This window comes from Pelophylax lessonae, assembly GCF_965119305.1.
Source record: "Pelophylax lessonae genome assembly, chromosome: 1".
NCBI lineage: Eukaryota > Metazoa > Chordata > Amphibia > Anura > Ranidae > Pelophylax > Pelophylax lessonae.
In genome coordinates, this window is record NC_138768.1 from 416327338 (window position 1) to 416349242 (window position 21905).

Sequence of the window (21905 nt, forward strand, 5' to 3'; positions counted from 1 at the left end):
ATATATAACCCACATCATGAATTTCATTAAACTTTCTTAGCTGGCATCCTACAACCAGCCAGTATCATAAATCCCACTAAGACAGGGAAGTAGGGCTTTAGGTTACCTAATGGGATCTGGCAGGTGTGCTCAAGTAGGCTGTAGCCTGTTATAAATTGCTAATGACTATTTTGAAATATGGTATGAAAACATTTCAGTTATTGACACACTCCAGCTGAGATTAGTACATCTGTTAGTTGGTATTGAGTGGGCAACCTCTAGACAAGCTTAACAGGCCTAAATGCTGGTTGTAATTAACCATGGTAAAACATTTAAGCCCCGTTTCCACTAGTACGACTTGTTGTGCGACTTGACAAATGTCAAGTCGCATTACAAGTCAAAACCTATTATTTTCAATTTGGATCGTTCTAACTGCTGCGACTTGAGTCGCAGCGACTTGATAAAAGGTTTTTGCACTACTTTTGGGTGACTTCAGTGAGACTTGTCCCTCATAGAAGGAAGTCGCACTGAAGTCCCCAGAAGTAGCCGCAAACAAGTCGTACTACAAAGTCGCGCTTGAAATGGCACGATTTTGTGGGCGCAATAGTGGAAACGTAGCCTTAGACATACAGTTAGGTCTGGCTTTCTGTGACCCCAAGCTTCCCTTCTAAAAAACAGCACAGTTCTAAAAGTATGCATAATTTTCGAAACTCTGGCTATAATGGAGGTATATTTTTAAAGAACCTGTAAACACTATTGTATAGCGAAATAACAATAATTTTAAGACTAAACACTCCTCTCTTAGGATGTGCAGAGACCTCATAATTAGTCTCTTGTCTGAAGGTTCTAGCAGGAGAGCACAGCTATGGTATACCCTGAACCAATGAACGGTGCCTTCTCTATTCGGGGAAGGCCATCCTCTTTCACCAACTGTGGAGCTTCAGCAGGTACACCAAGTCTTTGGCATCTGCCTAACCCTGACAAATTGTTGAATGCTCTGCTTGACTTTTTAGCAAAGCTTGCTGTGTTAGGTTCACTACAGGAGTAGAGTTTGCCATGAAAATCTAAACGTTAAGCAAGTCGTGGATTATACAATTTTCTTTCCTTACACCACTGGTGGAAAGAAAGAAAGATGCTCAGGTCCCCAATCAACAAAGTCAGTGTTGATGGGGGAATCCCTCCCGCAGAGCTATTGTGTTCTGCTGCCAGCAGAGATCACATACAAAAAATCCAACTGGCTTGTTCTATCGATGCAGGGTCCAGCACAGTTGAGAGTGCAACACTGTACTTAAAGTGATAGTAAAGTCTTTTTTTTTCTGTTTTCAAATAATAAACATGTTGTACTTACCTGCTCTGTAAAATGGTTTTGAACTGAGCAGCTTCCCTCCCGCCGATTGCCCCCACAACAAGAAGCTTGCTATGGGACAGCCGAGTCTCTCTGGCAACAGCGCTGGATCAAAATGGGGCTCAGGTAAGTATTAGGGGGGCTGCTGCACACAGAGGGTTTTTTTTTTTTTTTTATCTTAATGCCTAGAATGCATTAAGATAAAAAACCTTCTGCCTTTAGAACCACTTTAAGTTGTCCACTGTACCGATCACTCACTGTGTTTATTCATAGCTGAACCATGGTAAACTGTGTTAACTATACTTCAGTTTGTGAATGAACAGGGAACCTGTGCAGAGCGCCTCCTGTTCATTCATTATGTGTAACTTGAGGCTGCAGAGATGGAGATTGAGGATTGTGACTGTAATCTCCTTTTTCTGTCTCAAAAGTGAGACATTAGGGGTCTCTATAGACTCCTGATATTTCACCAAAGCCCCCAACAGGGCTGTTAAAAAAATTAAGAAAAAATAGTAAAAAAAAAAAAAGTAGAAAAATAAAACTGTTATAAAATAATAATAGCAAAATTGTAAAAAATAAAAAAACTACTGACACTGTCCACTGCTCTACTGACTGACACCATCCACTGACCTACTAACACCATCCAATTTTAAGGCAGGCTATGTTTATATTTTTACAGTGACCTTTGCTTTAGTATGTTTTTCGAAGGTTTCCTTACTATTTAGTTAGGCTTGCTAGTTAATTTCTTTTAAAAAAGTGCCAAACTGGTGATTTTTTATCTTTTCCATGTTGTTCAGGTAGATCCCTAGGCTGCCCTCTGGCCCAGGGCTACAGTCTGGGTGCAGAGGGACTCAGTGAGCTCTTTCTATGGTGAATAAACTGGACAGGACATGGGATGTCCCCCATATTAGTTTTGGGCCATTTTCCAGGATTGATTTTGTGTTGCGACCCTTAGATCCTTCCAGAAAATAGGAACATAGTTCATGCTTGGAGTTGATGCCTAGAAAAGAGTTTCAGCAGAGGTAGTGAGACAGTCCATAGTAAATGGCTTCAAACGTGCTTTGGACAAACCTAGATCTATACGCAGACAAAAAAGTTAACGAAAAACAAAACAAAAACAAACACTCATCACTACTTGGTCTTTTTCTACCATCTACTTTTCTATGTTTCTATCCTTCCAGAAAATGAAGGTTATTGCTGCAGAAGGGATCATACAGATCTCCCAGTTTTAAAGCATGGTCACAGCGATCCCTCTGGATAGCAAGCAAATCAGTAGAGAGGGGGTTAGCTGTGTCTTCAAGATCACTTAACCTGTATTCACCATCAGATACCGTGTCTCATTTTTGCAAATTATGTTTAAGCAGTGAGAAGTCAATTCTCACAGAATCTATTTATAATACAAATGTATTGCCTTTATACATGCTTCAGAGGTCAGTTCTGTGTCTCCCTGTGTATTTTTGTTGTTCTGTTTTCCCCCAGTGAAATTGGCAGGGGCTATGTGTGTGCAAAAGGGCTGGATATGGCGTCCCTGTCTGGGGAATGTAAGGAGTTATCATACCTGGGCATCTTACTAGCTTCCTGCAATTGTACACCACGTGGTGTGGAGTTGCCATTGTTATTTTGGCACTAGTCCCTGACATTCATAGCCAGCCTTTCCGCTGAACCTTTGGGGTTGCCTGGCTGATTGTGCCCAGGGCTGAAAGAACAGTGAGAGTCAGTGATCTCCTATTTTTTTAAAATTTGCAGTGGTACTGAAAACACAAAAAACTATTAAGTGTGCATAAAACGTGCATGTGAAACACACACTAAGAAGTGCACTTAGGAGTGTGCTTTGCCCACCCCCCAAAGGGGTAGGACCTCTTCCGGATCCCCCTGGACACAAAAGTCTCCTGACAGGGACATAGGGAATGACATGGTCTGCCTAACTAGAAGGGCTGGCGGACCACTCTTCTCGTGGTCAGCAGAAGCCGACCACCGAGTACTAGGTCGAGGAGCTCTCCCGAAGAGAGAGACCCCCCAGGGTCGGGGAGGAAGAACCCTGAGGGGCCATACATCCTCCCCCTAGCATCAGGGCAAGCCCGAGGACTCATACCCTCCATCTTGGTCAGAAAAAAAAGCAAACAAACACACACACATAAATGAAATTGATAAAATGTGAGTTGAAGTGGCCGTGCAATGTGCCCTGGCTAGGCCCTGAGGTCTGGTACCAAAATTGCCCCAGACTTCAACCAGAAGGCCTAGCCCTAAAAGGCGCAGTGCAGAAAAAGGCTTTTGTGCCGTTTCACACTGTGGGGTCCCACACCAAAGTGTTACTAAGAGCACCCCTAGGGGGCACAGACACCACGGACGCTTTGCCTTCCCAGCCCATGGCCAGACAAGGTAGATCCACTCAAAACAGGAGAAACTGGGCCCATCCAGGTTTCCTGGGGGGAATTTCTCCTGTGCCCTAACTGCCTATGGGTGACCCAGTTTCTGTTCCAGTCGGTACTAGCCTTCAGAGCCCCCCCACCATACCAGCAGGGATACTACATAACCAGCCATCCCAGCTCCCAGTTAGGCCAGAATGAAGGCATAGCACCACTACTAGACACTGATAAGAACAGATACTACACCTGATCTTAGCCCCAAGGCCGAGAAGCGATAGGGTGTGGCCGTAACACAGGTGGTGCTCAGGATGCCTGAAAGGAGAAGGCGCTTGTCACATCTCACAAGCCATACCCCTGTGAAACTGTCATTACTTATATGTGGAATTCTCATTTACATTTAACCCGAACACATTTTGTGTAATAACTATTTGTGAAATGAAGTTTCTAGGGTATTTATTTAAATAGAGCAATATATAATAATGTTCATTAAAGACAACTGAATAATATAGATACATTTTTACATACTGTACTATTAAAACTTCTCCTTCTAGTACCAAGTTAGATGTAACATTGTTCAAAATGTCCATTGGAACAAATTCAATACTATACATACTTTTTTTTTTTTACTTTGCTCCCTACTGTATCTACCAAAGGTAGCTGACAACAGAGTAAGAATATTTACTCATTACGAAATTATTGTATTACTCATCATGTAAAATGATGAAAATTAAAGCAACTATCATGTATACCCGCATGCCTTCAATATGTTACAGTGAAGAAAAGAAGCTGTGGAAAGAGCTAAAATTGTTGCTTAATCTACAAAGATAATCTAAAATGACCTGGACAAATTTGTTGGTACTCCTAGAAAAGATTATAAATAATTGGACTATAGTTATTTTTTAATCTTGTAACCAGTCAGTCATCCTATTTTAAGTGGAGAAAAGTCGTTTGGTATTGTGTGCATCACACTGAACATGGACCAGAGAGAGTAAGAGAGATGAAAGAAAATTATAGACCAGCATGTCTAAGTAAAGGCTATAAGACCATCTCCAAACAGCTTGATGTTCCTGTGACTACAGTTACAAATATTAGTACATGGTTTATGGTCATGGGAATTCAGCTAACCTCCTTGGATGTGGCTGCAAGAAGAAAATCAACCCTTAAACAGAAGGATAGTGCAAATGGTAGACAAAGAGTCAAGGAAAAATTCCAGAGCGATATAAATTGAAACCCAAGGTCAGGGTACATCCGATTGCACCATCCATCACTTTTAAGGTAGCAGCGGGTTCAAAAGAAGTCCCAGGGCCCCACTGTAAAACATAAAGCTAGACTGGAATTTGCTAAATTGACTACTCACAATTCTTTCAGGAGAATGTCCTTTGGATAGATGAGAAAACACTGGAGGCTTTTGACAAGTTATCTCAGCTCTATGTTCACAGATGAAAAAAATGAATCTTTCAAAGAAAACACTAGTTACTGTGAAACAGAGAGGGCTCAGTTACATTTTGAAAATGTTTTGCTGCACCCGGCCTCCTGAATCTCTGCAGGGCACAATGAAAGACTATCAATTTTGGAGCAACATATACTGCCCAGTGTCAGAAAGCTATATCGCAGTTGCATGGCATGGGTATTCCAACAGGAAAATGCTAAAAGCACTAAAGTAGTCTTGTATGACCCCTGATCTGAATCTGATCAAACGCAGCTTTCAAACCTGAGGCAGTTGGAACAGTTTTTCAAGAAGAGTGGGCCAAACTACCTGTTTTCAGTTGCACAGGTTTCTTCAAGCTCTATCCTTTTTTTGCCAGGATGGACTACAAAAGGCTGTGTAACAAAAAAAATTAAGGGACCCATCCTTTTTATCCACACCATTTTCATTTGTTTTAATATTTAAAATATAAATGTTATATTAAAAGCAACATTTGATTTTTATTAAATATGGAATAAACAATGATGGATGCCAACTACTTTTTATCAGTTCAAGGTATTTTAGAGAACATTATAGGGGGTTCTTGTTTTAATGGATAGTACCAACAAACATGTATCCAAGGCTGTAATTCAGCATTAAAATGTTTACAATTTAAAGCGGAGTTCCGGCCACAAAATCGTTACTTTAGATTTTATGGCATCCGCTTCCTTATGGTCACCGGTACAAGAATTGGATATTCCCGTTTCTTTTTTTTTTACTTACCTTTTTTCAGAAGATAATATACTCACCTTTCCTTCCACTTCCTCCTTCCTCAGCCGCGGCCCGCGCCGTCACTTCCTGTCCCGCAATGCGTCCTGGGAGCTCTTACTCCTCGCTCCCAGGATGCAATGGGCAGTGACGTAGGCGGCCGGCCGCTCCTCTCATTGCGTTATTTCCAAACAGGAACCCAGTGCGGACGCTGCCGTCTCTATGGAAACACATACTATGCCGATTGCATAGTACTGGGCATGCGCGAGATTTCGCGCTGGATTCACCGGCTTCCTCCCTCTAGAAGCAGGAAGCAGGGCAGACATTTCCCCACTGCGGACTCGGGTGACCCAGGCAAAGATGGCGGCGCTCTGCAAACATTATATAAAGTAATATTTTATGATTGCCTAAATGTTATTTAACTGTATAAAACCGGATTAGCTGAAACATAAAGGGCGATGGGTCACTGTTTGGGAGCTATTTAAAAAAAAAACGATTCTGTGGCCGGAACTCCGCTTTAAGCACAGAACCTTGAAAACTATTACTATTTAAATTCCTGCTTACATTAGTTAAGTAGAATATCAGAATGAAGAAGTTAAATTGTGGTGAAACTATTACATTATCGAAATAATTTGCTAAACTGTATAAAAGGTCAGTGATGAACAGTAAATTATTTGACTGGCTGCTGATGGTCACATCACAACAATAGTCTTTGCACTGTGCTGTTAAAGGAGAAGTAAGGCCAAAGCTTTTGGCTCTTTTGCCCACTGACATGAGGTTCTAGGTGTAGTGAAAATATTGTGCAGAGGTTTGGTGTGACCACACATTGTATAAGTGTTAAATACCAACTATAAGTAGCCCAACTCTTTACAATTATGGATAAAATACACTATTTTGCATTGGAAAACGTGATACAATGAATCTGACCTCTATCACAATAGTGACTAGTAGAAATGTAATGTTTAAAGCTGAACTCCAATCTTACATTCAGTTTTGCAAAGTTGTATGACCTCCTATACTGTACTGATGTTGATTTCACTATTTCACTGCACACTTTGAGCTTTTTATAGTGTATATTAGAAACTAAAACAGAAAAGAAAAAAACGTGCTATATATAATAAACAAAAGGTTCAAGCAGCAACTTATCTGTGAGATATAGGCACAGTTCAAATACAATATAGCTTTTTCAAGTTGAGCTAAATGAATAAACATATAAATTCCACAAGTATATAATGATGATCCTGGTGAGTTTTGCCATCATCCACCACCTTCAAGAGTGATCTTGTGTTTCAACACCACCACCAAATAGCTGAAAAACTCCCTTAGAAGATTACATGGACCTCTCATTACAAAAGGTCACAAGCGCTTGTGGCTCCATACCCAGCCAGGGCCTTTTAAACTTCAAAGGGTCCTTCAACTTGACTCAACACTCTTCTCAGCACGGCGTCATAGAAGTTTCCCAAAAATATAAAAGGCTCCACATAGTGTAAAATAGTAGAGTTTTATTGCACAAATAAAAGTAGAGTTGCACTTACAATGTAGATGTAAATAAAGCAATTAAAATTGCATGCGTAAGCAGGCACACACACAAAAAACCTGTACTTCCGAGACTCGAGGGTAAGGGTAATTTCACCACGTGGCTATTAGAAACTGTAGCAAGTCATAAGTCAGAAAGGACATCCAGCATCAACTAAAACTTTCCTTCCCAGTTTTATTGTCCCTAGCCCACCACTTTCATTCATTGGATTTCAGTTCTTTCAGTTATGGAGGCTCAGCATCACATGTGGGCGTTATCTACGGTAGTCTGCATACAAATGCAGCATGCAAAGAAATGTTCACTCAACATATTTACCAATCAATGCATTTTGACATTCGCCTAACTCCTCTCAAGGGCCAGCCTACTGCTTACATCAGGGTTGAGGACTCCTGGAAGGAGTACGGAGGGAGGGTGGTATAATGTTTTCAGGAAGCTGTACATAGTAACCTGCCAGACCCTCCCACCAGTCATGATTTGCCTGCATTGCATAGAGAAACACAAAGACACAGTGTTGACATTTCTGCGTCTAAAATAAAGTACGCAATAAAAACAGAAAGATTTTAATAAAAAATCCCATTAGAATATTGATTAGGGGGAAAAGAAGGCACTAAAATATATAATGATAAAATGGGTTTAAAAAAATAAATAAATAAAATAAAAAAAAATAAAAAAAAGATAAATGTCATAGTTGTCTTTAAAGGATAAAGGCCCGTACACATGTAGCGATTGTCGGCCGTAAATATTCGGCGATCGGCCGATTGTCGGCTTGTTAGTATGATGCTTCCGACAACCGACTGCGACTTTTCGGCCGAACAGAATCTGGTGTGCAGGCTATAAAATTTTTGTTGGCCAACACCAGAACGGCCGATTGTTCCTCAGTCAGTACAGATTTCGGCCGACAAACAGCAGATGAGCAAGACTGGGCATGCTCAGAGAAGAAAAAACACACGGAAAGTTAACCATCACATGACATCACTTCTGCGGTCGGCTGTTGTTGGCCGACAAAATTCATGTGCAGTCTTTAGCACTTTTCAACCGACAGGACAGCATCGGGCAAAAGACGGCCGATCGTTCGGCCGACAATCGGTACGTGTGTACGGGGCTTTAGTTCGCCTTTTCAAAAAAAATAAATACACATCTTTTTGCAGGTAAAAAAATGTGCATTTATTATTTTTTTTTATTGGGAGCATGCAAAACATTGCACCTCCTTTACAGCACAATAAATTAAAGTGCCAGCTGCAGAGACATATATATTTCTCTTTTTATTCCTACAGTATAGTAAAATATGTAGCAATCAGGAACTTCTTCACAATCTCTAAAAAAAAAAAAAAAAGTTACCAGGGCGCAAAAGTCTCCAGACATTTTGGGGATGATTTACTAAAAATGGATCACACAGGATCTGGTGCAGCTGTTTTTTCTAGCCGATCAGCATCTAACTTCAGCTTGTTCAATTAAGCTTTGACGTCAAAACCTGGAAGCTGATTGGTTGCTATGCAGAGCTGCAGCAGATGTGTACTCTCCAATTTAAGTAAATCTCCCCTTATGTGTTTGCTGACAGTTAATGGGAACTTCACTTTTCAGTTAAAATGATGATTGCTTTATATTTAATTTCATTATAAACATTGTATTTTTTTTTTTACAAAAAGATCACATACTTTGTTGTTTTCCTGCCTTAAAGCGTAACTCCACTTTTGTTGAGAAAAAAAAAACATTCCGCTCTGGGTGATCTCTGTACATTGCAGGGATTTTAAAAAACTTTGTTGCAGATTCCTACCATTTGTTCTAAAGAAATTATGGTTTGTTCCTCTGTGCTGAGTGGGTCAAATGGGAGGGGTTTCATAATTATCAGTCAGCTGTGGCAGCTGCAGAGCTCTAATGAGGAAATCTGCTGGGCCTGCATCCCTTTAGATGTGTTCCTATTGGGAATACCTCACCAAAAATTACATTTTTTTTGCAGGAGATGCCAGAAATCTGACTTGTATCTTAGTGCAGACTTCTGGGAAAATTGGTGAGCCAATCACACAAGCAGGAAATTATGTTTCTGGGGTGTGGTCAGTATACATTCTGTGCACAGAACAGCTCCAGGTAGCCATATTGCATTGCATTTTTAGAAAATTACAACAGCTGCAGATTGAAAAAGAAAGGTAATTTTTAATAACATTCAATTACAATATGACTTGTGTCGTAATTGTATACGCTATATTGTTTTTTCCCCATGAAAGTGGAGTTATCCTTTAAGCAACTATCAAAGCCACTTAATAAAGTCCTGGTTACCGACTGTTAATCTGTCTGGGCAAAGACGGATTCATCTATTTCTTCTTGGTTGAATTCCTTCATTCTGAAATCCACCTTCACCCACTTCCTGAAATATACCTGGGATCCGTTAGCATTTTCTACCACAAACTTGTCAATTTTGATAAGTGGAATGTTCTGGAAACTCAGGTAGTTGCCAGAAATTCCCCAGTCGTCTCCACATTTGGGATTTTTGCAAAATATCTTGTACTTTTTGTGGTAGCCACCAAATGCCACGGGCTTTGAGTGTTCTTTAGTGAAATACTTGTCCTTGAAGCTTTTGTCGATTACTGTGTGATGGGATTTCTGTTAAGAAGAGAGAGCAGTTAGTAAGAAAATATATTTGAAAAAATGGGTGGTATATGCAGCTGCTGAGGTTCTTTTCTACTGGCATGTAAATTGCCTGGGTGTCCCTAGGTAGTAAGGTAGGCAGCTGTGTGCAAAGTGACTGATCTGACATCAAAAAGTAAAGAGCTGATTTGTTTTAATTGATTACTGCACTTTGCACTACTATGAACTGGATCATAAACGTTTTCTTATTTATTGTGTATTGCCTTCATAGTCACAGTGCTGCTGGCAACTATTCTGAAATTCACATTAGAATGCAGTCAACCCAGTTCACCATTGACAAGTGTTATCCCTATGTGTGTATGGCTGAATCTGGGAATTCTAAACAGCTGTGGTCTAGAGAACATACAAAAGAAAATTAAAGGGATCTTGCAGTACCAATACACACTGCAGCGTGGCTTTTAATGACTGGTTAAGAACAAAGCCACTTCCACATAGCTCATAGGTCAAGTTCCGTGGTTTGGCTGCAGAAATACAGTAAACTACATTGTAGTAAAATGTCAGTAGTCTAAAATGATAAAAATGCTCTTTCACTGAAGCACGTAGAATAGCACGTAGAACCCTTTTCTCTAGCTGATGACTCTTCCTATGTGACTCTAACTATAGTTTTTTTTTTTTTGCATTAATATAAGAGGAAAAGTGTATTTTGGTGTGCTGGCATTCCCTTACAACAGTATTTTTTATTTTTTTTTTTTACATCCCCTTAGTGGATATTTAAATAGAACAGAGGTTATTTAGTCAGAACCTGCACAATTTGTGAATCTATACACATATTTATATGGGCTTTACAACCCTCCTCTGTTTACACACACATATACATTTTGTGTGTACTTTTTGCTAAGTACAGTGAATCCGGAAAGTATTCATTTTGTTATGTTGCAGTCTTATTACAAAATGGATTAAATTCATTATTTTCCTCAAAATTCTACAAATAATACCCCATAATGACAACATGAAAGAAGTTTTGTTTGAAATCCCACGTTACAGTACATGTCAGTGCACAAACCAAGCCATGAAGTCCAACGAATTGTCTGTAGACCTCTGAGACAGGAAAAAAGTGAAGCACTGTGAATACTTTCCAGATGCACTGCATTTCTGAGCGCTTCCTGAGCCAACTGATCCATTCTACTTGCAGGTGGCTGAAGCAGCACTTGGGCATTAAGAACTCTAATTATACTCAACGGACCTATTTTTAATAATTTGCATGTTTAATTTATAGTGTGTGTGACCTTTCCACATACATTTATGAGTCTAATGTTATCTGTATCGCACGCAAACGTTTTACATCTTCCACAAAGCAGACGTTTGTTCTCCTCTGATAGTACACGTCCTTTATAATTATTTTTAAAATCGCGAAGCCTCTTCTCTTCTCTTTGAAAATTAAGATTCTGTGAATAAAAATGTAAAAAATAAATGATTAGATAAAATTTTAAGCAACATAAAAGAAACCTAAAGTAGTATCTGAGTTCAAGCCTAACATGCAAGTGTCTTAAAGTGGTAGTATGCTCCACTTTTTACCTTTTACCTACAGGTAAGCCTATAATAAGGCTTACCTGTAGGTATCATTAATATCTCCTAAACCTGCAAGGTTTAGGAGATATTCGTCCTGCATGCAGCCGCTGAAACCAGCAGCGCATGCGCTCTGAAGGTCCGGCGGACCTTCAGAGTTCTTTGCCGAATCCGTGCCGGAAAGTCATCACGGCTCCGGCCACTCACAGCGCCGGAGCCGCCGAGGGAACATGACAGCTCCCTCAGCGGTGATCGGGTGACCGTGTCAGGATTTCGTTTTAAGGTAAGTATTTCATAATGAGCTAGTATGCAATGCAGTATTTGTTTTTGTTTTTTTTTAGGCGAGTATACAACCGCTTTTAGTACAGGTGGAAAAGCCCTCTGTCCAGTAAGAGGCATATACTCAACCTGCTATCTAAATTTATTCTGTTTTCTTGTAGCTTAGGACCTGCCTTGACCTTACACTGACAGTGGAAGCACAAGGGAAAATATAGCAGCTATTCCCCAACCATGCCTCTACAATCACTAACAGGGGAAAGCCTTAAGAACAATCTGCCATTTTGTCCATTTGGGGTCATTGAAGTTATCAGTAAATACCCAATGCTTTAGAGGGCAGATGCAGTGCTGGTATATGTGCCATGGATCCCATTGCAGCCACAAGTGGCAAGAGTGGCTGCAGTCACAAATTGAATCCCATTCTCCAGTGTGTCCAGTGAGTGAGTGTACAGTTGGCCCCAATATCCTTGGGGCATATATGCACTCCGCACTTTATGAATACATATCAGCATAGTTGTGGACATGCAAATGGTCATTAACAGAAATAAAGTCTTTGCCCCTTTTAATGTATGTCATTCTTGAAAGCTCCTCCTGCAATATTAGCCCAAGGTGGCACTTGGCCAGTGTCTGTTAGGAAAATGCTGAAGCAGGGTTTAAAAAGAAGGGGGGGGGGGGCAGCCGCAGTGGTAGTACCAGAGGAGACTTGGGTTTACTATAATACCACCAAAATTTGATCTAGCACCTGGAGACCTCTTTCAGCACAGACTCGCACATTATAATACAGCAGCTCACTGCTCGCTGCTATAATCTCAGTGCTCACTGCTGTAAACAGAATTGGCAAGGGAGGTTTTCCACCAGTGATCATTTCGCCAATGAAAACATTTTCATCAAAATTATCTTCAGCAGCCTTTTTACAGAGACGAAAACTAAATGAAAAGTGCACCACATTTTCGTCCACTGACGAAAATCAATTCCGTTTTCATTAACGAACAAAAACAAAATGAAAATGTGAGGCAGGGACGTTTACCCTTGTGAACCTCCAGTTTCCACAGAGCTCAACCTGCTTCTGCTCCCAGCAAGCAAGCAACTGTGCAGCCAGCAGTACAAGCCTCTGAGTCCTCAGACGACTGTGCAGAGCAGCACTGTGCATTACAGGCCTCCCGACGACAGTCCCACTCCTGACTCACAACAGCGACCATCCAGAGCAGAGCACTGTGAGTGTGTACATTACAATTATAGGCCTCCTCTTCAGACTGTCTATGCCCAGAGCACTGTGTGTATTACAGACCTCCTCAGACCACCGTCCAGAGCACTGTGTAGCATTACAGGCCTCCTAAGACAGACCATCATCCAGAGCACTGTACAGCATTACAGGCCGCCTCAGACTGTCCAGAGCGGCTAAATCTGTATCTGTTTGTTTCCCCAAACTGTAATACCATAAATAATAACATATTCAATTTTTTTTTTACTCCAAGAGTATAGGAGTTTGGAAATTCTATAGAAATGCTTAAATAATGCATTAAAATGTAACTTCCCACATTTGATTTTAGTTGATTACTATGATTTTATTTGAACTTACTGGAGATTTTAGTCGACTAAAATTTAACTAAAACAATTGCAGATGACTAAAATGGGACTAAAACTAAGATGGCATTTTAGTCAAAAGACTAACTAAAACTAAATCAAAATTCAATTCCAAAATTAACACTGTTTTCCACTACTTGATTCATCTGCTAGGCTCTAATCAATGACATCATCTAATGCAAATCAAGGCAGAAGAAGTGAATAGCGGAAGACCTCCTGTGCTGGCTATGTTTAAAAGAGAGGAGCTGTATTATCACATGAAATTGCTAAACTGCTGAGACAAAGAGTATGCAAACTGCCAGGATACAGAGACTGTACCCTTTAAAGTCATTGTAAATGATCACCTTGTAAAACAACCCATTTCGTTTAAAATAGAAATGAAATGCAAAACATTTTAGTATACCTTTAAAAAGAACATGATAAATACATTTTTTCCCTTTTTTATAAAAGTGATCACATTCCCTCCGTTCTCAGCTGCATAGGAGTTGGGGAGGTGAAGCAGCAGCACACTGAGCTTCCCAGTGAATGGCTGTGCAGCAGGGTCGTGTCAGGACAAGTCTGACCATTGGAGGAGAGCATACTGAGTTCCCAGAATAGCTAGAGAACTGACCATGGATTGCTCTCCTGCTTAGTGTGGTCAGTTTTTATTAGGACACCAGAGGGACTGGCAGGAAACCAGGGATTTCACATAAAGGAAGCAATACAAAGAGAACATTTTTCTCATACAAGTACATGCTATAGCAGTCACATATCAGGAATATAAAGTGTTGGGGTAACAAACGCTTTAACTCATACAGGTAAACCAGAGAGATGCTGCACCAGATTATGCATTCCCCAGTTTTAGAAAATCAGCCCTATAGACTCATGTGTAACAAACCAGGACAGTGCAATTTGGCATCTTCACCCTGGGCACTGGATGACCTTGTTCTGGCAGTGTGTTGAGGACTCATGTTTAATCTGTTCTTAGCTCTGAGTCACGTGCTAGCAGTTTCAGAACTGAAAACCAAATTTTCTCTACAATTCACTCCTAATATAACGTTACCATAAATCTAACCTAACTGCTAAACAAATCCCCTCTGCAGAATACTTACAATTCCTGTACCAAGAGCAGCAGCAGCAAATTCTCATAATATCTTCACAAAAAGCTAACAATATCAAGGTGCCAACACTCAAAGCAACTGATCTAACTTTGCATACGCATTTCTTCATCCTGACTCTATCCACCATTTTTATGCTAAGTACACGCTCACAACTCCAGCTTGACCATCTACATGATTTCTATGCCTGGCTGTAGGCTTTTAGAGCAGTAGTAAATTGCAGTTAATAGAAATAAAAAAAATTCCCTGCAAGGCAAGGTCATAATGTGCAAGTATGCATTGCATACTAGCACATTATGAGAGACTTACCTAAGAACAAAGCCCTCCAGTGCCGCACTGTAACCGCTGAGAGGGCTGATATCTTTCCTAGGGCCTCCTTCTGGGTTTGCGTCCTCCGGCTACATGAGTGATTACTGAAAACCATATAATACTATGTACTAAACTTACCATCATACCGAATAAAATGTTTTTCAAAAAACAAAATGTACCATCATATACCTACTGCATATGCTAATTAGACTTGAAATATTACACTTTTTAGATTTACCACAATAATAATACTACTGCAAGTGTTACCTGTCTTATAAATTCAGTTCTGTCCTTCTTCTGGAGCTCAACAACTGCATTATTCATTAAAACCTCATAAAGCAAATTAATCTTTTCCTTCTCAGCTTGTTCATGCTTGCTAGTGACAAGGTAGCACTTGCTGTCCTTGGCTCTTCCTCGACCTGTGTGATATAAATATGAATACATCATGTTCAAGTCACATTTGTGAAATAGTGCCCAACGCCTGGCATCCTCTACTGCAGAGGTCTCCAAACTTTCTAAACAAAAGGCCAGTTTACTTTGATTCAGACCTTAGGGAAGGCTGGACTGTGGCAAGCGGGAATATACATTTTTTTTCTGGCATCAGTGGGAGTAAACAGTATCTTTGGAAATAGGGTGAGGAATAGTGCCCCATTGTTAGTGTCAGTGGGAGAAAAAGCGCCCCACTGTTGATGTCAGCGGCAGGAAACATGCCCCACTGTTGATGTCAGTGGGCAGAATAGTGTCCCAAGGGCCGGATAAAGGCAAGCAAAGGGCCGCAGTTAGGAGACCCCTGCTCTACTGCATAGAAAAATAGGTAAAAGACAATCCTGTGATTACTCTAGCAACTAGCTAAACTAGCATAAATTAACAATTTAAGATAAATAACAATAGGTGGAAAGAAAACATAATAGGACTAGAAAACAACAATAAATAAATTAGGAAAGCAGACTAAAGGGTTATATGGATTACAGTAGGTTGCTGGAGAATCAAAAACCGGACGTGGTCACTAATCAGCTTTAGGAGGAAATCCCCCCCCCCTCCCCCCCTCCCCCACTCAAGGGTTGAATACTTGTTATATCTAGGTGTGCATGAATAAGGTGTAATTATTTCTCGCTCCAGCAGGGTCCCTTCAGCTGTTTGACTGGTCCTACAAAGCAGTGGCACTGTTAAAACAGTAGATCACTGGGGGTTCATCGAGGGGAAATCTCACCGGCCAGCTGCACTGGATTTCTATTTTCTGCCTCATTCTGAACTCTCTAAACAGGTGTACAAAAGTGAAACTATCTGCTTGTCCTTCTATTTAATTAATAACTGTACCTCTGACTTGGATCATCTTGGTAACATTGCCAACATATTCATAGAGAAGAACCAGATTACATGCCGGGATATCTATGCCCTCATCAGCCACGGATGTAGCTATTAACAACTTGCTATTCCCTGAGTATTTAAATGTGTCCAGAGCTCCTTTCTGGTTTGGAAGGGTCATTCCTGAAATTAAAAGACAAATAAACATCATAATTGATACATCAGTTATTAAAATAGAGCTGCCACTCTACAACAAATGTAAAGACTTGCCTAAGAAGAAAAAATTCAGCCAAACTGACTTTTCTAAACTGCACCCCGCTGAAATCTTGTTGACATGGATTACTACACACTGCTCTCTGCACTGGCTTGGGTATGAAACTTCTCTGTTTTAAAGGTTTGAGTGTGTTTTTAACACGGTCTGCTCCATTCTGTTTCCCCCCTTCATTTTAGTATAAAACCAAGGTTGAGCTACTGTAACTAGCATTGGGCCTCTCTTGTCTATCTATTAGGGTAAAAAGTGATCTAAGGCACCTGGTTGCTACCAACAATATATACTACACACTTTTCACCTTTTCTAGTTGTGTATGTCTAGGTCTTCCTACTTTTTTCTGTACCTTACTACCTTTTTCAACGTTATAGGAGAGTAATGGCACAAATCACGCTTACAGTGAATTGAAAAAGTATTCACACCCCTAGAAATTTTCCACATATTGTCATGTTACAACAAAAAACGTAAATGCATTTTATTGGGATTTTATATGATAGACCAACACAAAGTTGCATATAAATGTTAAGTGGAAGGAAAATGATAAATGGTCTTACGGTAAATTTTATTAAATAATGAGGGTGAGGCAGTATTAAAAAAAATCTGACAGGGGTGTTGAACCTACACCACTCTATTCAAAACTAAAAGAGTCTGACTTTAGATATAACTAAACATGTTTTCCTAACACTGCTTTAGTAACATTTTAAAGGCACACAGGGATTATACCTTTTTAGATTTAGCTGAACAGCCTCACCCCCTGGTGAGAGATAGCTACCAACACTGGGCACCTGTGAGGCTCCATCTAGCCGAATCTTAGTTATATAGTTAGTCGGCGTGAAAAAAAGGCATAAAAGTCTATCTAGTTAAACCACTAGAAAAATAAATAATTAAATCATACCCACAGTTGATTTATAGGAAGTCAAAGGGGGGCGTAACTTGCAGCACATGGAATAGGACGCTCTGAATGCTCTCTCCGCTGATACTCCTGGATATCATCCTGATTTCTCCATCCTGCTACATTGCATTTACTGCTACTGACCTGTTCTGTCTGAGCTTTCTTCTGATAGCGGTGTTACCCTGCAACGCTATGTCTAGACGTGGAAAGATCTCAAATGGTGCTGGACCATGCAGGCCAAGATGGCAGCTGCCTGCCATGCTCAGCCAGGGAGGCAGCACAGAAGCAGTTTGCTAGAACTCCAGTCAAGGAAGCTCCTCACAAATCGGCTCTTCTACCTTCAGATGCCGCTCCAGACGTGCCCACTGAGGGGGTGAGCGACCCAGCCTGGACCAAGGCTCCTGCAGAGCATTCCTTCTGGGGCACAGTGAATACTCCAGCCCTCCTAACTTCAGGTAGTAAGCCCAGTGATCCAAGCACACTGAAACCTAAACCTACCCTCAGAGAAATCTTTTTAGTGGTCACCTCCAGCAATAACACCCTCACTAATCTGACCACTGAAATTAAGGGAGTAAAAATAGAGCTGACATTAGTCAGACAGGATATACAAAAATTGAGAGATCGCACGGCGTCTCTGGAAGGCCACATAAACCCTGTAAAGGATGATATGGTGAATTACAATGCGAGGTGCGACAAGTACAATCTCTAGCCTCCAGCCATGCGGAATGTCTGGAAGATATGGAAAACAGACTTAAAAGGAATAATGTGAGGGCTGTAGATATCCCTGAAAAGGAATAGGGGAAGAATCCTGTTTTCATAGAATGTTGGCTCACAGAAGCTTTTGGAAGGGAAGCGTTCTCCCCCATGTTCGCAGTGGGGCGGGTTCATCGGGTGTCTGCTAGGACCCCAGGTCCGCGGCCATTTCTGTTTAAACATCTGAAATTTAAAGATCGAGATGCCATTCTATATCAATGCAGAAGTAAAGGGGAGGCCATAATTGTGGACGATGTACGGAATTTGTTTTACCCTGACTTCTCTGCTGAATTACAACACCAGCGGGCAAAGTTCACGGGGGTTAAAAAGCGCCTTAGGCATTTTGATATCACCTATGCCATGTTATACCCAGCTTGGCTACAGGTGGCCACTATTAATGAAACCCATTTCTTTGACAATCCAACTGCGGCATCTGATTGGATTGACTGAAAGCATTACACTGAAGTTGGGACGCTACCTGAGTGAAAAGTTACCGGTGTCTTCTGCTTGCTTACTGGTGGAATGCGCATTGGATATTGTCCACAGTTCCAACCTATTCTCCTCTAAGGCGGTTAGGACTGCATGATACTTTTGCTTATCAGAGGTTGAACCAGTGACGTGGTGCCCCCCTATACACCTGTCATGTGAGGACATGTTTTTCCTTATTTTTTCATGGGGAATATGGAAGTGGTTCACTGTTTATTTGGGATTTGTTCCCCCCATTGGGAGCTACGGCACCCTACAGTGGGACTACAATTAAAGTGTGTGCACATTGTTTTTCTTTTATAACTGCCTACTTTTGTAGTGTCTGGGTCCTGTGTCTGACTTCCCTGAAGGTGACTACCGACCCTGACTTCATAGGAAGTCAAAAAACCCTATAAAGCATGGTCGGCATAGCTCCAGCGGTGAAAAGAAAAATTCCCTCCTAGGCCTCAAAGGCAATTGGATATTACCTGGATCAAGAATCTCTGGTGTTATTACCTAGAACTGTTAATATCCAATATTCTATGCATTTAGGAATGCTTCAAGCTTTCTTAAAACAATAAACTGAGCTGGCTAGAACTAGTTTCTGAGAAAGTCTATTCCACATTTTCAAAGCTCTTACTGTGAAAAAGTCTTTCCGCATGTGGAGGTTAAAACGGTTTTCCTCCAGACATAAAGAGTGCCCTCTTGTCCTTTGTAATGGCTTTAAAGTGAATAACTCTGCGCCAAGTTTACTATATGGACCATTTATGTATTTACACACGGGGATCATATCTTCTTTAATCTCCACTTCTCATTGAAGAACGAATCCAACTCAGCTAATCTTTCCTCATAGCTGAGATCTAAGCAATTGTTAGTCCCTTCAGAAGAATACTGAATTTAAAGGTCCAAAAAGCTTTTCACAGAAGGTTGTCTAATCATTCCATAATGATAGGGGCAAGGAAAGGGCACTAGTGTAAGTCAAAGTCATCATGCTCCGATATGTAACAGATCTTTCCAAAGGGCATTGAGGAGCCAGGTCATAGTTTTGGTAAAGGACAGGCAAAGCTGGTCCTGGTAAAACGTGTAAGTCAGGAAGTCCCTCTGGGGAAAATGGATGGTGATGGGTACTATGTATCATGGGGGTTGCACATAGCCCAAGTGTAGGAAATGTTTCCCAGTAAGGGAGTGATGATAGAGAACAAATCCAATACCCTCATTTAAATGGGGTGTCCCATCATGCAGATGACAGAGAGGTTAACCTACCTCTGGCTTCCAGCCCTGCAGGCTGATTAAGAGCCAGGCTCTGAGGGCCTGTGAAACTCCACAGCCAAAGTAGATGTGAGAGAGGGGTGGGCTTCCTCTGACCCTTCTACACATTAAAGCAGGAGCACAATCATTGTTGATCACATTGCAAGGAGTGACTAGACAGTGTCCTATGAAGGCTAAGGGAGTCAGAAACTTCTTGGATGTAGCATCAGTATCCGATCCACGCAGTCAAAGTGCTCTGTGCATCTATACAGACATCAGTCCCATGTGAGACACACATTTTGATGCTTGTAATAAGCCATCACAACAAACAGCAAGGCTTCAGACATTTGTTCGATATTCTCTACGAAAAGTAGAGGAATACTTTTTTGAAGAAGTTAACCCATTTAGACACTGACCGAAAAAAGTAATTGCCAACATGGGATGGAGGATAAGACCAGCCATTTCAAATTGGGATTAAAGATGCAATGCTATCTGTCTGTCAGTGAGATCTGAAAGGCGAGCATTCCCTCAGCCAGTCCAGTAGTCTTCCTGTTAAGGAGGGTCACTGATGTATCCACCATTTTACAAATGCCCTCTCAAGGGAAAAATGCATCCATCCTCTCAGGTGGGGCACAGGACCTTCAAGGTGCTTCCATTCTAACAGAGGAAAAATCAAACTGTGTAGTGAAAAGGAATGTGCAGCTGTAAGAGCCCTGAAAGACCCAAGGTTTGGAACAGCAGGCTATTCCTCCAGATGCATGGTAGAACACAAGTCTGACACAGCCCCCCCCCCCCCCTTAAAACTGAGAGGGTGGCAGTAGTGTCTTAAAAACTGACTTCAGAAATATACTATTGGGACTCTGAATGTAAGTCAGAGACAGTAACAGGGGCCAAAAGCTCAGCCTGTTCTAAGGTCTTTGGAGGTTCAGAGACAGACTGCAGGAAAAAGCACCAAAGTGCACCTAAAGCCTCTAGGTGCAGTGTGGCCCAGTAGTTGAGCCTATATGGCCAAAAAGTCCCAAGTGGACATAGACGTCCCTTTTGACCCGGGGGAGTTCTTGCCCAACGGAGCTGAGGAAGACTGATCATGATGATGACCCTATAACAAAGGGACAAAGAAGTTCCTGTGGATCTTGGGGAGGACTCAGTACGTCCAATGGAGCTAAAGAAGACATGATGATGATGATGATGATGATGATGATGACCCTATAATAATAGGGTTCTCAGTTCCTGAATTACAGGTATCAGTCCCTTTTAGGGTTACTGGGTAAATACTCCAGAACCACTAAGGTAGTATGGGCTGAGGTCAATGTCAGCAGACTATCCTTTCTGTATCTTTGTGAAGACAAGTTGCTTCTGCGCAGTAATGCAATAGGACCTAATGTGAGGCAAGGCCTCTGGTACTCACAAACCCAGGTAGCTAGTGCTGATGAGGGTTAATGGTAGCCAGAGGTGACCAAGTCACTGTAGACAGACGGGGGAAACACACCAGTGATTAAAACTCCATGTTGTGCTTCAAAAGCAGGAGCAGCAGCAGGATGGTGTAAAAAATATTAAATGATGTGGCGCCTCTCCTATCTTGATGTAGGGTGCCCTAGGTAGAGCTGCCTTCAATTTAAGTAGTGGTAAATAGAGAATGGAGATGAACAGTGAAGCGCTACTACTGGTTGGTGCAAAAAAAAAAAAATTGTTATAATACATGCTAAATAATTGCTTATATAATGTCTTACATTTTCGACACTGTTACTTCATTTGATACTTGCTACGCTGGCTTTATGGGCTTTATGTATACTGTACCTACCTCTGGTCAATTGACCAGTTTTTCTTTTGTCCTCTTTACCCAAGCACTACTTTACTCCCTTATACTGAACGTATTTTATTTTATATTATACCATACTAGCTCTCCCCCCTTCCTTCCCATTCTCCCACCAATCCTTCCCTCTTCCTCCCTTTCACCTTCCCCTCTTCTTTACTCTGAATAATGGTTAATTCATCATATAACTGTAGATTACTGTCCAATATGTCATTACTTGTTTGAATCAGGAAATGTTAAAACTAAAAAAAAAAAAAAAAAAAAAAAAAAAAGGCTTATCGTCTTATCGTCTACCAATGAAAATATATACCATAAATGGCAAGTACAGGGTCTGTGTATGCTGCAAAAT

General features: G+C 41.0%; 1 protein-coding gene across 1 annotated transcript in view; it reads right to left on the reverse strand.

Moving 5' to 3' along the window:
* Positions 1-9677: 9677 nt before the first annotated feature.
* The window catches only part of RIGI (RNA sensor RIG-I), a gene marked incomplete at its 3' end in the record, with an annotated part of 83402 nt that continues 71174 nt past the window's right edge, over positions 9678-21905 (reverse strand). The window contains exons 17-20 of the mRNA XM_082265782.1: positions 16130-16300; positions 15080-15231; positions 11279-11425; positions 9678-9995 (exon numbers count right to left, since the gene is read on the reverse strand). Coding sequence (XP_082121908.1) covers positions 9678-9995; positions 11279-11425; positions 15080-15231; positions 16130-16300 — 788 coding nt within the window. The remainder of the gene's footprint in view (positions 9996-11278; positions 11426-15079; positions 15232-16129; positions 16301-21905) is intronic.